A 15,814-nucleotide genomic window follows, 5' to 3' on the forward strand; every position below is an offset into this window, starting at 1 on the left:
GTAAAATGCCAAAATTGTGTTGAAAAATTGGGTTTTCTGATTCAAGTCTGCCTGTTCCTGAAAGCTGGGAAGCTGCTGAGTTTAGCACCGCAAACCCTTTGTTGATGCCATTTTTAGGGGAAAAACCACAAGCCTTCTTCTGCAGCCACTTTTTCCAATTGTTTTTGAAAAAAACGAAATTTTCACTGTATTTTGGCCAATTTCTTGGCCTCCTTCAGGGGAACTCACAAAGTCTGGGTACCTCTAGAATCCCTAGGATGTTGGAAAAAAAGGACGCAAATTTGGCTTGGTTAGCTTATGTGGACAAAAAGTTATGAGGGCCTAAGCGCGAACTGCCCCAAATAGGCAAAAAAAGGCCTGGCACAGGAGGGGGAAAAGGCCTGGCAGCGAAGGGGTTAATATATCTTTCACCAGCAGAGCTTTCTTTTTTTTCTGCCTCTTTTTTCTGGGGATGCATATGCGCTAATGTATGAACTACATATGCCTCATCTAGATCCATTTGCAACTGGTCAACTGGAATTTCCACTTCTTAGTCCCTCAGTTGCTCTGGGTGACAAATACACACAAAAAAAGAAAACACAAAGCACCATACTGCGGACACCAGTTGTTTTAATAAGAAAAAATATGTGGTCTCTTGTCCGTGTTATTGGTGTTGAGTTGGAGGTGAGACCAGGGCAGCAGACCAGAGGCAGGAGTAAGGAGGGCCGTGTTGTCGATGTAGAGGATAACGTTGAGTGCCGTCTCCTTCGATGTTCTGGGCTGCCTCTGCCAGCTTAGCACATGGGTGGCCCCCAGCCCACCTCAGTGGAGTTTAGATGAGTCCCAGCCTTCACCGTGCCCCCCGGTGGCCACCGACACCCCTAGTTTATTCACAGGCCAGCTTGCCATCAAAGCTGGACAAGCAGATGGAGAAAGCTTGCATGGCGCACAGAGGGTAGCTGTAGTCCATGGTAAAGACATCTTCTGCTACTCGTCCAAACTGCATGATGATGTATTCAGCTGCCGAGAGAGGAGGACACAGGGGAAAGTAATTATTACAGAATCTGGAGGGATGAAAAACAGAGATACAGGGAGAGTCATTATGAGAGCATCTGGAGGAATGAGAAACGCTGACGCAGAGGAGAGTTGTTATTAGAGAATCTGGAAGAATGAGAAACACTGACACAGGGGACAGAAATTATTACAGAATCTGGAAGAATGAGAAACACAGATACAGGGAGAGCCATTGTTACAGAATCTGGAAGGATGAGAAACGCTGACGCAGAGGAGAGTTGTTATTAAAGAATCTGGAAGAATGAGAAACACTGACACACGGATAGAAATTATTACAGAATCTGAAGGGCAGAGAAACATTGACAGCGGAGATAGTCATTATTATAGGATTTGGATGAATGAGAAATACTGACACCAGAGAGAGACATTATTATAGAATCTGGAGGAATAATAGGCCCTAATATGGGCGATGAGAGAGAATAATTATTACAAACATTGGAAGAATGAGAGAAGTTAAAAATGCAAACAGAATTGCTATTGTAGGACTGGAGGGGGTGGGATAAGATATATATAAATATTAATACATCAGAGTTAGCAGGGAGGGGCTACGAAAGACAACACCAGCCAAGGGAGGAATACTGTAGCTGGCACACAGAGTTGCTACCAATAAAGCTGGTTGGAAAGTAATTGATGAAGGAGAGAGAAAGAAAGTTGATGGGGACCAACCTGGCATAACAGTGCAACATCAGAAGGGGTGGAATTCTGAGTTGGAGGAGAGTGACTAATTCAGGGAAAGGGGCCTGTCATGATCCCAGGGCTGAAGCAGCACAGCCACTTGCTGGAGGTATTCTTAAAGTAGAATTGGCTGAGAGAAGTGAGGATAGGCGAAAGGCTGTGGCTGCGTATGGTCGGTACTGTGGATGCGACCAACAGGGGCAGTGGATCCCCTCTGAAAAGGACAATTAATACATAATACCTCAGGTGTGACATGTTGTGGCAATTGCCCCCTACTTCCCCTCTCTGAGCCTCCGAGGCTCATCACCTGCAGTCATAATGAATTATGGTAATTTAAGACTCATGACGCTGCGTCCTTTTCATTCTCTTGCCAAGGCCCAGTCAGGTCTTCCACTCACATTATTACCAAACATGACCATATATGGGCCACCGTGATAAGCAAGTTATGACAATGGATATGACGGGATAAAGGATGAGTCACGACAATGGAATCACCATGATAAAGGACAAGTCAACATAATGGCCCCTTCCTTCCCCTACTAAGGGGCCATTTGGTACCATTGTTCATATCATAAGTCATGGTAATGAGTGATCCTTGACAATGGTCTTCTTTGTTACAAATATGTAGTCTGTCCATGGCTTTTCTTCACATAAGGTCCAATCATGCAAATAGACATGTTGTGACAATGGATGAGCCTTGATAATTGCTCTTGTTTTTCCTGAGAGTGACTACATTCCAGGTCTTAGTCATAACAATGGATGAATCATGGCAGAGGCGTCTCCCCTCCCCTCCTGAGCTCATTATGAGAATGGCCACCTTACATCCTCATGTGGGAGGCCTTTCAGGCAACACTTAGGGGGTTATTACAACTTTGGAGGAGGTGTTAATCCATCCCAAAAGTGACGGTAAAGTGACGGGTATACCACCAGCCGTATTACGAGTTCCATAGGATATAATGGACTCGTAATACGGCTGGTGGTATATCCATCACTTTACCGTCACTTTTGGGACGGATTAACACCTCCTCCAAAGTTGTAATAACCCCCTTAGTGTCATTGCAAGTCAAGGCAATTAATTCATCATGATAATGGCTGACTTCCGTCTCCCTCTGAGGCTAAATGTATTTTATGTCATTACAAAACATGTCATGAAAATAGATGAGTCATGATAAGGACCTCCTCCCCTTTCAGGCTGTCACTCACGGTTCTCGACGTGAATAATCTGGAAATTCTTCACTGATGCCTGAGTCACGCGTCCGTGAAAGTTGAGTACATAGGACTGTGTTTCCTCATTCCAGGAGGGAACCTTGTTGTGGAGCTCGATGATGCTATCCATGTTCCTGATCTGGAAGCGGGCCAACAGCGTATCCTGCTCCTGTGGAAAGAGGGAATATAGAATGTCATATGGACATGAGGCAACTGTTTATGCCACCACTGCAGGTACCAACAAGTTACAGGATATGACTGCTTATTGACATCTAACAATAAGAACCAGATATGAGATAAGAGTAACATCGTCCACCCCACTGGATCTCGTCTCTGTTTCTTCCTACAAATGTATGCCTGCTATGGACCATAAACCGAAGAAAATATCTCAGAATGGACAACCCAGAGCTGTAACCAACCAAGTGGACTATGATCATAAGAAATATCACAAATGACCTACATTGCTGCTCAAAGCTGCCAGCTTACGGAAAACCATACACTGCACACCATCTCACACTTCTTCATCAATCAGCTAAGCACTTCATCCTGTAACACGATAACCACACCTTGGTGGTCTCCATGCACACGTCCTACATAGGATCAAAATAAAGAAGACGTCTTTACAACCACACACCCTACATTGTGTAGCATGCTGCCCATGGAAGTGAGCACTTCAGCACCCCACATCAGGGTACGATGCGCTATATGCATGTTGCAGTACAATACAATACAATATGTATAATAGACACTCCAAAGGTGCGATACAAGGCGAGTCCACCTGTGTGAGAAAGACAAAACAGATAGAGCACAGAAACAGTAAATATCTGTGTGAAAGTAATGGAACTCATGGTATTCAGATGATGCATAGCAGGGGCTGTCAGTGCACAGAGATAGCCGATCACAGGATAAGATGAGGAGGGAGCATATTACCAAGATAGATGAACCCGGCCGGAGAACCTGGATGCTACGGAAAGCCCGCAGAGAAGGGGACTGCCTATGTGAGACTGCCCAGACTATGGGCAACTGAGACAGTTGGTACTAGAGCCTAACATGGGGACTATGTATTCAGAGATAGGAGGATACGGGTAAGAGGGTCACCTACTGCTTGCACGAGAGGCTACAGTGACAGTGGGTGCTTGTATAAGACAGGGCTATAGGATATAGACAGCTTCTACGTGTGTGAAAAAGAGGGACCCAAGAAGTTACAGTAACAGTTACTACTAGCTTGAGAAAGGGGATGCTATAAAGAGAAAGACAGAGGCAACCTGTGTGACACGTATGGAATAAAGTACCCTCTGCCGTAAATTATAAAGATATTGCAAGTCATCGAGGAGTTCCGTGACCATAGATAAACAAGGCCATTCTCCGAGTTCGTTAGGTCCTTTATTAAAAGGTGAAACTCCGAGGTGACTTGCAATATTTTTTTACTGTATGGCAAGTAGCATTTTATTGCTTCTAATACATGGGCAAACCATCATTCTTCCTGCAAAACACTTAAAGTCTTGGGTTTTTGGGCTTCATATGAAAGATGTACTATGGAAGCAGACATGAAGAATAAAAGTGAACTCTAAAGCAAATTAAATCAATCACATCAGGAAGCGGTTAGTAATTTGCTGCAAAGACACAACAGAATCAGTTTAACGTAAGTCAAAATTAAAAAATGCAGAAGTTCAGAATGTGCAGAAAATGACAGGGGGAGATTCGACTTTTCCTGTACTGACCTTTAGTGTGCAAAATCTGAACATGTTGCTGTAAATATTTTCTGCCTGGTCACCACTGTTTGTTTTTAGGAAAACAGACCATAAGAATGAAAAGCCAGCTTTCGTTTTTGTTGTGTTGTTTAAACTGCCTTATTAGCCAAAAGGCAGAGTCCTTAATATATATAAATATTACATACTACATATTGGTAATGGTATGCCTTGCTGTAAATAATTACCCAAAAGTTGTTTTCACTGAGCAGGTAAGGCTTCCACAAATAGTTCTACGTGTAAATAACATTCTTATTTTATATCATCACCTTGGAAAATGCTACAAAAATGTTTCAAATTACTCTCCACTTTGTTGGTAGTCAAAGTAGATTTTTGAAGAAGATTTTAGTTGAAAATAAACCTTTAAAAACATACTTTGTGATGCATATGAGAAAACTGCTTCAGAACCAGTTTGCCTCCCAGCCCCATCTCAGAGATTCAATGCACATTCCTGTCTATGAGGTAATAACCCAGAGGACAATGGCTAGGCCTCTGGGCCCTGAAGAAAGGGGTATTGTCAACATCTGGCAACTTAACAGGGATTAGCCATCTTGGAGGGGAACATGAACAGCTGGCAGAACAAAGGACAACCATTCATTCCCAGGCCATACTAGACTTTCTGGTAGAGAAAACATTTTTGACCCTGCCAGAGATGAGGGTATGTCATCTGCATGGGGAGTAGCTAGGAAAGGTACAGAGACCCTCCTGAAAGAAGAAGGGGTTTGCAATCTTACATTTAGGACTTCAGGGAATGTTTAGAGTAAACAAAGAAAGGAAATGCTGAAAAAGGAGATTGGATTGGGCAAGACGGTAGTCATTCATGGATTTAGGAAACTCTCCAGTTGCTGGCTAGTGCGCAGGATAAGACTAATACCTCACCACCACCTCCTCAGAACATTCCTGGATGGGGAAGACAACATCAGAAGAAAGACCCTGATGGAAGAAGAGGACTCAATGTCACCCAGCAGCTGTTACTGTTGTAGAAAGGTCAAGTGGTTGACCTCCTACTTGCTTGCTTTAGGGGCAGAAAGAGCAGAACTCCTGACTCCAAAGGGTCACAGCTAAACAAAGCTCTCTCTTTGGGGGGTTTATTCTGAAAAACAAATAAACTGACAAGTATTGTCAGGCGATGCTATTGGTAGTCCTGCCTGATGCATTGAGGTGGTTACTAGTGGTAATCCTGCTGGTGAAGTCATTATTTGAGCGAATTGAATTTTGACACTGTTATAACAGTAATAACGTTTGCTTCTAGATCATAATGACCTTTACTGATTAGATACAGCGCTCATTAAAGAAATGTCTGGAGACTTTTGAGACAGATTGCTCGCTTCCCAGGATCTCCTAACACCAGCTTAGATATATAGTTCATCTTGCATCTAGTACCTCCTCAATACAGCCACAAAACAGCTACCTGTATATTTTGCCAATGCAGGTGAGCAGCCAGATACAACTTTAATCCTTTTGATTGATTCTATCTCCTTTTTTTACACACTAGAATGATCATGGCCTTTAGTAGGATTGAGTAAATATTGCAGGCACAAAAATATGGTTGGAGTAGTAACAAGGAGGTTGTCTACAAATCAATGTCATAACAGAAAAGGTTTCGAAAATGGTGTTACTTAAAGAATTGATTACTACTATAAACCAAAGAGGCAGTCTCCTCACCTTGAAAGTATAATAGTTTTGTTTCACCAGGTGTGCACCCTGAATATCAAACCCACATTATTGGTAGGACAGTATATCGAGGTCAAAATATTGAAAAATAATATCAACAGGTAAATCAGTCTAGATCTTCTATACCTAACTCCACATGTGTGCACCTACATGGTAAATATACCTTCAAGGTATGTCGATGTGGAATTAAGAATAATAAATCTATGCTTCCCTATATGCACTTACCTTTCAATATTTTGTCCCTCAATATTCTGTCCTCCATATCCTACAAACTCGATATTGTTGGTTTCAATGATTGGTGGTACAACCTTTCCCCTGCTGCTATTTTTAACTTAAGGTAAACAACAAAATATTGTCCTCTGATCCAGAAAGACCCTAAAACCTCTGATATGGGTGAAATTACCACTTGTGTAAGGGACAAATCAACCAGAATAAAGCAATTTAACAGTGTCTGCTCAAGTTATGAGTTTCAAAATCAAGGTTTTTATGCTAGCCTACTATGGCTAATCTATGAAGAGTTTGCTGATGGTGCATTGCTACATCTAAACTAGGAACTCGCCAGAATCAGTGGCTTGCATGATTTGCAAAGTCAGCTTGTCTCTGGCATCTCTGCACAGGAAGAAAGCGTATCTTTTGTCACTGTGTTCAATGGATGGAAAGGCATCTCTTGCTTCGCCATCCAGCCTGCTTTGGTATTTCCACAGCCATAGACATCTGCAGACGTGTTCCTTGGCTTGCACCAGGTGCTGATTGGGAACAGTGGTGGGAACGGGCTTAGAAGGCCACAGGCAAAGGGTGTCAAACATGGTGCTCTTCTCACATCTGAATGACAACATGGCCCTCATTAAGACTTTGGTGGTTTCTGGGAAAGACCGTTGTGCTGAATACTGCCACCATACAGTGAGTGCTGGCAGTACAGTGACCACCGTATTACGAGTCACAAAGTGAAAACTGCCCAAATACAGCCACAATACGGCCACAATTTCAACACCGCCAGGCCAAAAGAATGACTGTCCGACCAACCACCCTGCCACGCCACGACCTTTCCATCTGCCCTATTATGTGTCAGTTTTCTGCTCAGCGGTCCATGCACGTGGAACACGATTCGCAATGCGCACCGCTGAGGTTAAAAAAGGAACCGCCAATATTAGGCAAACCCACAATGGACAGGTAGAATACCCCACACCTGAGACATATACACAAATCACACACACCTGCTCACTGCACTATAAAACGACCCCCCACACACACCCACAATCCCTTGTGAATCCTACGAACAGCACAACACATGGCAATGACAGCAATGCTATACACTATCCTCAACCCTCAATGGCACATGGAAACAATGGCACAATCTGTATTCCCCAAGCAATGTCTTCAGTACTGCAGCTGTTATTGCCATCACTGGGAAGCAGGTCAGGCTACACCATGCATCACACAATGTGTCCAACAAGTACATCTCCAAAACGTAACTAATTCTATCCATCCAGAGGTCCAGCTGCCACTGCCAACCGCCAGGGAATGCCAGGGTCAGATAGCCCTCCTCAGGATGAAGGACCCAGTGGATGTTTGGACAGTAATGACTTGCCTAGCTCATCTGGGACAACTTGTCAGTCCACACCCAGCAGCCCCACCCTGGACACATTGGACTCCCCCTCCCATGTGGCAACCACCGCAGCCAGCCTTTCGTCCCCAAACCAGTGCCCCAGGGACGGGTCAATCAGAAGTGTGCCCCACAGTACAGGGGCCAGCGTCAAGGGCACACTCCCAAGACAATGAAGGTCCTGGTGCTACTGGGAGTGGGCACACTGTGCCAGGGGCACAGGCACAGGGGGTCAGGGGTAGTGGGAGGTGACCTGTGGCCCAACAGACCGGGCAGCCACAGCAATAGACTGGCCAGGCGGCTCTCTCGAGTCCTGGGTGCATGCCACGAAACCCAGGACACGATGGGCCACATCCTAGAGACCGTACTGAAGAACCAGGGGCTGCAGAGGGAACAAGGTCAGGAGGGCATGCAGAAGTGGCAGGCCCTCAATACCACCATGGCCTCCATTGCAGGGGTGCTGAAGGAACTGACCAGCATCCTGCGTGATCCTCCACCCACTAGCAGGCCCCTTCCACAAGACACATCCCAACAGACCCCTCCACTTCTGCGGCAGCTAGTGGAATGGAGGCCCTGCCAGAGGACCCGCAGACCACCAGCACCCCTCCCCCTGTAGCTGAGGAATCTCCATGCAAGCAAGGACATCCAACCAGACATCCTGCAGGAACTCGTGCCAAGACCAACACCAGGAAGTGACCCTCTCCTGAACATTCTCCCTTGTGTGCCACCAAGACAACACTATTGACTGTCCACTTTCATCCCTCTGTTTTCCCATGGACTCCTATACTTGAGCTGGACTACCCACAGCTGGGTTAACTACATTGATTATTTCACCCACCATTACCTCACTCATCACCCTTTGCACATGTCAGTCACAAATAAACACCACTGAGCTCAGCTACTCTAAGGCCCTCATTACAACCCTGGTGGTAAATGCCACTTACCGCTGTGCCGATGGCTGCCAAGATAACGTGACCGCAGCGGTAATCCGCCTGGGGTATTATGACACCCACAGAGAATACCGCTACAATACAGACACCCACACAAGTCCGCCACACCAAAGGTCAGTGATAAAATGTTGATAGCAAAACCCACACCGTCACGCCAACAGGAATACGCACACAGTATCACGATCCACGAATCAACGCGGCGGTCTTTCAACCACGGTAAACCATTGGCGGTACACACCGCCGCGCTCAAAATACACCCACACTTACAAAACTACACCACATTGGACAATTCAAACTACACACACCTGACACACAAACACACACCACACACTCAGACCACTATAAAACACACACCCACACTACCCACAGCCCCTTACAATGAAAAAAAAGAGAACAAGCACAGAGAGACAAGCAAAGAGCACACACTCAATCAGAGGCACAGAACACCATCATCCATACACCATCCACGCACATCACAGTATACACCCCAGCACATCACCCCACACATCACCTCGCACATCCACATACATATCACTCACACCACATCCATGGCACCCCAAAGACACCCCAGGTTTTCAGAGGAGGAGCTAAGGGTCACGGTGGAGGAAATCATCCGGGTAGAGCCACAGCTATTTGGATCACAGGTGTAGCAGACATCCATTGCAAGGAAGATGGAGCTATGGTGGAGAATCGTGGACAGGGTCAACGCCGTGGGACAGCACCCAAGAACCAGGGATGACATCAGGAAGAGGTGGAACGACCTACGGGGGAAGGTGTGTTCCGTGGTTTCAAGACACCAGATTGCTGTACAGAGGACTGGCGGTGGACCCCCACCTCCTCCCCCACAACTAACAACATGGGAGGAGCACGTCTTGGCGATCATGCATCCTGAGGGCCTCGCAGGAGTAGCAGGAGGACTGGACTCTGGTAAGTCAAATCTGAACTACTTCATCCCCCCACCCTACCTTCATGCCATCACATACCCCCACCCGTACACTCACTCCCATCACTCCATTACCTCACATGTACCCCACCATTACGACCCACCCATCCCAATACCACGCTCTGCATGCAACAAGAATGCATGGACACCCATCACAGACCTGCCTGGACACACATCACAACAGCATGTCCAGTAGAGAGACTCACCCAGCCCACATAAACAGCACTCACACAATTATACAGGGAAACACACCCATTGCACAAGATGGTACACACAGATACAATAACAATGCATTTGCATCCCAAAAGGACCAATACCCAATGTCACCGGTGAGGAGCTGCCACCAACATCCAGCCCCCCTCCCCAGAAGAGGCCCACAGTGATGACAGCAGCTCTGCACACCTGGATCACGATGACCAACCTGGCCCATCAGGGACCTCTGGACAGTCGGTTTCCCTGCCACAGTCACAACCCACCACAGAGCCTCCCCCCTCAGGAAACACCACAACAGCACCCACCCAGCGGGCCCAAGCCATTGTCCCCAGGACACGTCAATCAGCAGTGTGTCCACCACTACAGGGACCCCAGGCCACCCCAGTAACACAGGACGATCAGGGACCTGGGGTCAGTGGCAGTTGGCACACGGTTCAGGGAACAGAGGCACAGGACAGCAGGGAAGCTGGGAGGACTGCTGTGCGACAGGGGGAGGACAGGTCCAGGGAACAGACCCTCCACAAGGCACTCTCAAACATCATGGGAGCATACCACCATTCCCCAGGGACCATGGGCATGGTACTGGCCAAGTTACAGGAGACCCAGAGGCTGCAGGAGGGACAGTACCTGGGTATCAGGGATGACCTCACCAAAAATATACACCATCCTGGTCACCATAGCAGAGGTGCTGGCTGATATGGGTAAGACGATGAGGGAGGCAGTGGCACAACAAAGGGCCCCTGACACTAGCCAAACCGAGGAACAGCCTTCCAACTCCGCCGGTGGACAGGAGGCCCCGCCACAGGACCAACAAGCCACCAGCACCCCACCCCCTGCAGGAGAACCACCCCCAAACGGTCCCTGTGATCCAGACAGAAGACAGAGAACATTGCCAAGACCCCCGCCAGGAAATAGGACTCTTCTGATTGTCACCTGTCACCCTTCTGTCCCACTGTGTCACCCTGTCCACCTTGAACTGCCATTACTCTCCTTCCTATGCCCCATTGGACAATGCACCTGTGATACCAATAGACTGGACTCTACCCTGGACCTTCCTCCACCATCACCCCAGCCCCTTGCACTTACCCCTATACTAGTTAGCACAAAAAAGAAACACCATAGAAATATAAACCATACTGGAGTAAGTGTAATGATTGGAAAGATGTATTCTTACAACATTCTCAAAGCATTGCAACGTCTATGTTCATTGAATTATACCAATGTATGACAGTTGGGGGGGAGCAGTACATATAGCAGGAGCCAGAATTGGGTACACAGATCTGAAAAAAGGTAATCCAAAGGAAACAGTCAGTGGCCAGAGACAGAGGGTAAGAGGCTGCCATGTACAATGTCCAAAGTTATCACAGTGTCCTTTTCTCAGGATCTGCCCGTTGCTGAATAAAAGGCCCACCTCCGGGCGTCACCAACTCAGAACTCTATTATAGCACAGAGTTATGATGAAGCCAGGCGGGGGAAGGGAATTAGGGTAGGGAACTGCAGGGAGAGAGATCTGAAAAGAAAAGGGTAGAACAAATATGCATATACTCATTCATAGCAGTATAACTCATCAATAGACTCTTGACTAAAGGCGTCTCCGTGATAGCAGATTGAGACCCCTTTTGAAGTGAGGGCAAAGCCCCTTCTTTGAATCATGGACAAGAACAAACTACAACCTCAGAACCAAGAGATGGCAAGAGTTTGGACTATGGTCATACTCTGAATATCAATCCTGTAACAACTATGCATTCATAACATAAACTTTTGATTATAGCCTAGAAATTCTCAAAGTCTTAAATATGCTTTTCACATATTCTGCTTTCCAAAAAAACAATGAAACTATAATTTGCTTATCTCCAAAAATGCTTTCACATTTACAACTATAGGCCCTAAAGTTTTACTCATTGAACTTGAAGCAATTTATTCGTTGGGCAGAAGCGCCTTATTTATTGTTCATGAAGCGCTTAGATTATTATACATGACGCACTTTGTTCCTTATGCCGGAAAGCGTTTTCACTTGTCTTATCTGAAGCGCTACGTTCGTTATGCTAAGGGGCGCTTTACTCATGTGGCCTGAATCACTTTGATTGTTGTGCCAAGGGTGTTTTACACATGTGGACTGAAGTGCTTTGATTGCTGTGCCAAGGGCGCTTTCCTCATGTGGACTGAAGCGCTTTGATTGCCGTGCCAAGGGCGCTTTACTCATGCGGACTGAAGCGATTTGATTGCCGTGCCAAGGGCGCTTTACTCATGTGGACTGAAGCGCTTTGATTGCAGTGCCAAGGGCACTTTCCTCATGTGGCCTGAAGCGCTTTGCTCATTGTGCTAAGGGGTGCTTTACTTCTGTGCTCCGAAGCGCTTTGATCGTCGCGCCAAGGCTGCTTTACTCTGAAAACGCTTTGCTTGTTGTGCTAAGGGGCGCTTTACCTTTTGGAAGTAACAACTCCCTTCAAGATTGGGCTCATCAAAGCCTTACGAGTACTCGTATCTGAATTCACCATGGAAACAAGGATACTCCGATTTGCCGTCAATCTGCCATGCAGGAAATCTGCTCTTCTTCAGAGGAACCCCCACGAGGTCTGACTGCATCAAAGTCTTCAAAATAGTGAGCAACGTGCTAGGGTGTGGCTGGTCTTTATAGGCCTGCCACACCCCAAGATGGCTGCTGCCTCTAAAAACATGGGAATTGTAGTCCCTTCATAGGATAGCACTGATAAATGCATCTTGTCCACCAATGTCCTGACCCTGCAGCTACTTGAGCCTTACCACAGGGCAGGCGACGCTGATGGCCACTTTTGGAACAAGAGGGGATGACAAGTGGTGCGCCGCAAATCCGCGCATCGGAGTTTCGGGCGGGCCCTGGACCGCGCACAGCCTTATTCCTGACAAAAGTATAAAAAAAATTGAAGTTGAGTTACAGTCTCTTACCTGTATGTCACAGGAAGTACTGCTGTATTATGTTTGTTCTGTTGTCCACATCTTCTTCATCTGCCTCCTCTTCCTCACTGTCCACAGGCTCCACCGCTGCCACAAGACCATCACCAGGCTCATCCTCCAGCAGAAAAGGCACCTGGCGTCTCAAGGCCAGATTGTGCAACATACAGCATGCCACGATGATCTGGCACACCTTGTTCGGTGAGTAGTACAAGGATCCACCTGTCAGATGGAGGCACTGGAACCTGGCCTTCAGGAGGCCGAAGGTCCTCTCAATAATCCTCCTTGTTTGCCCATGTGCCTCATTGTAACGTTCTGTGATTCCTCACTGCGGTCAGTAGCCATGAGAGGTTGGGGTAACCAGAGTCAAATGTAAATATCGAGGGAAAACTGTAAGACACACACTAACCCTTAGGGACAACCCCATACTCAGACCCCAACTTATACTGTGTGGGGACCTTGGCCTCACATAATAGCCACACCCTGAGCCTCTGAAGCTGCTCCATTACATAAGGGATGCTGCTATTCCTCAAGACATAGGCGTCATGCACTGACCCAGGATATTTGGCATTCACATGGGAGATGTACTGGTCTGCCAAACACACCATTTGCACATTCATTGAATGATAGCTTTTTCTATTCCTGTAGACCTGTTCATTTCTGCGGGGGAGGGGAGGACAAATGCCACATATGTACCATCAATGGCACCAATGATGTTGGGGATATGTCCCAGGGCATAGAAGTCAGCTTTCACTGTGGCCAAATCCTCCACCTGGGGGAAGACGATGTAGCTGCGCATGTGTTTCAGCAGGGCAGACAACACTCTGGTCAACACGTTGGAGAACATTGGCTGAGACATCCCTGATGCCATGGCCACTGTTGTTTGAAAGGAACCACTTGCCAGGAAATGGAGCACTGACAGGACCTGCACTAGAGGGGTGATTCCTGTGGGCTGGCGGATAGCTGACGTCAGGTCTGGCTCCAATTGGGCACACAGTTCTTGGATTGTGGCACGATCAAGTCTGTATGTGATGATAATGTGTCTGTCCTCAATTGTCGACAGGTCCACCAGGGGTCTGTACACCAGAGGATGCCGCCATCTCATCATCTGCCTCAGCGGTTGTAGCCTATGGAGAAGAACGGTGAGCAGAAGGACATTTTCCACATAGACAGCACAACTGTTTTTGAATTAATGTCACAGAAGCGGTGTGTGAATTCGAGGGTCAGTATATGTGCCATTATGTGCTGTGACGCAGTTAGGTGCCATGCCATGTGCCCCCCTGAAATGGAGGCTGCCTGACCTGTGAGGAGGGACAAGGGGAAATGAGGCAACTGCGCTGGCGTTGTGTTGCGTCGTGGTATGCGGTCGATAAACGTGCGCAACTCCGCATTGGTTATCATTGGGCCCTATGGGTCCCAGGAGCCAATGGCGATGTACGCCGGCGGTGACGGTACGCACCCCGCGGACGTCACCGCCATTTTCGAGCTATTCACTCACTTGCTACCTGACCATCAACAGGAGAGGACCTACACTGCAAGTACTGCTGTGACCTGAGTCTGGAAGTGACAATGGCTAGAGTGTCTGGGGAAATGGCCCCTGCCTTCAATGCGGAGGAGTTGGAGAAACTGGTGAATGGGGTCCTCCCCCAGTACACGTTACTGTAAGGTCCTCCAGACAAACAGGTGAGTACACTGTGAGCATGATGTGTGGGCAATGCCTGTTTGGAGTGGTGTGGATGTAAGCCACATGTTGGGGGGTGCTAAGGCCTCAATGCTGCATGAGAGGTGGTCATCCTGGCAGTGGCCTATCCGGAGTTGGATGGGTGCTTGAGGGAATCACATCAGCCACAAGGGGGTGAGTACAGATTCAGAAAGCTGACTTTGCGTGCTTTAGGAACTAGCTGGGTGGGGGATGTGGGCTTTGGGTGGCCCCAGGCCAGGGCAATCATGGCAGGATAGGTCCCTTGTTTCCAGGCTCTGAAGCACTCCTACCTCAATGGTACAAGTGGCCAACTACTACTGGGCAGGCTCCTGTGGGTGTCAGGTGTGCAAATGCTTGCGTTAGGCATTGTACCCCATGGGCTGGTGACTACCTTAATGACTGGTTGGGCATGGCATAGTGCATAGGGCAGCTCAGTGTGTGCTGTGTACGCCAACTGTAGTGGTGTTGCTGGCATTGACCAAGTGTATCCTCTGTCTCTCCCCCCCTTCTTGTTTTGTCATCCTTTCCTTGTGGGCATTAGCATCATCTGGCGGAGGAGCAGAGGCACCGGTGATGGAGGGAGCTGCATCCCACATGGTCCATGAGGGCGAATCCACTGAGGGTGAAGGCACCAGTGGGACGGAGGGCAAGGGGAGCTCCACGACGGGGACAGGAGGGGATACCAGTGACAGCGACTCCTTCTCTGATGGAAGCTCCCTGGCGGTGGCGGTTACCTCTATGCCCACCCCAACAACAGGTACAGCTGGCACCGCCCTCCCAGCAGCCCCTCAGCGTGTTTCCCATGCCCGCTCACCCAGGAGGGTGGGCATCTCCTTCGCCCCAGGCACCTCAGGCCCTGCCCCAGTCAGCCCTGCTGCCCTCAGTGAGGAGGCTATTGACCTCCTGAGATCCCTCACTGTTGGGCAGTCAACCATTCTGAATGCCATCCAGGGTGTCGAGAGCCATTTGCAACAAACAAATGCATACCTGGAGGGCATTCATTTTGGCGTGGCGGCCCAACAGAGAGCATTTCAGGCTCTGGCCTCAGCACTGATGGCAGCCATTGTCCCTGTGTCCAGCCTCCCCCCTCCAACTTCCACTACCTCGACCCAATCC

General features: G+C 47.9%; 1 protein-coding gene across 1 annotated transcript in view; it reads right to left on the minus strand.

The window, feature by feature from the left end:
* Window positions 1–598: 598 nt before the first annotated feature.
* The window catches only part of LOC138247410 (tubby protein homolog), a 186,095-nt gene continuing 170,879 nt past the window's right edge, over window positions 599–15,814 (minus strand). Inside the window, exons 15-16 of the mRNA XM_069202048.1 lie at window positions 2,932–3,103; window positions 599–999 (exon numbers count right to left, since the gene is read on the minus strand). Of these exons, the coding sequence (XP_069058149.1) occupies window positions 866–999; window positions 2,932–3,103 (306 nt within the window). The 3' untranslated portion in view covers window positions 599–865. The remainder of the gene's footprint in view (window positions 1,000–2,931; window positions 3,104–15,814) is intronic.

The sequence above is a fragment of the Pleurodeles waltl genome, chromosome 7, assembly GCF_031143425.1.
Source record: "Pleurodeles waltl isolate 20211129_DDA chromosome 7, aPleWal1.hap1.20221129, whole genome shotgun sequence".
Taxonomy (NCBI): Eukaryota; Metazoa; Chordata; class Amphibia; order Caudata; family Salamandridae; genus Pleurodeles; species Pleurodeles waltl.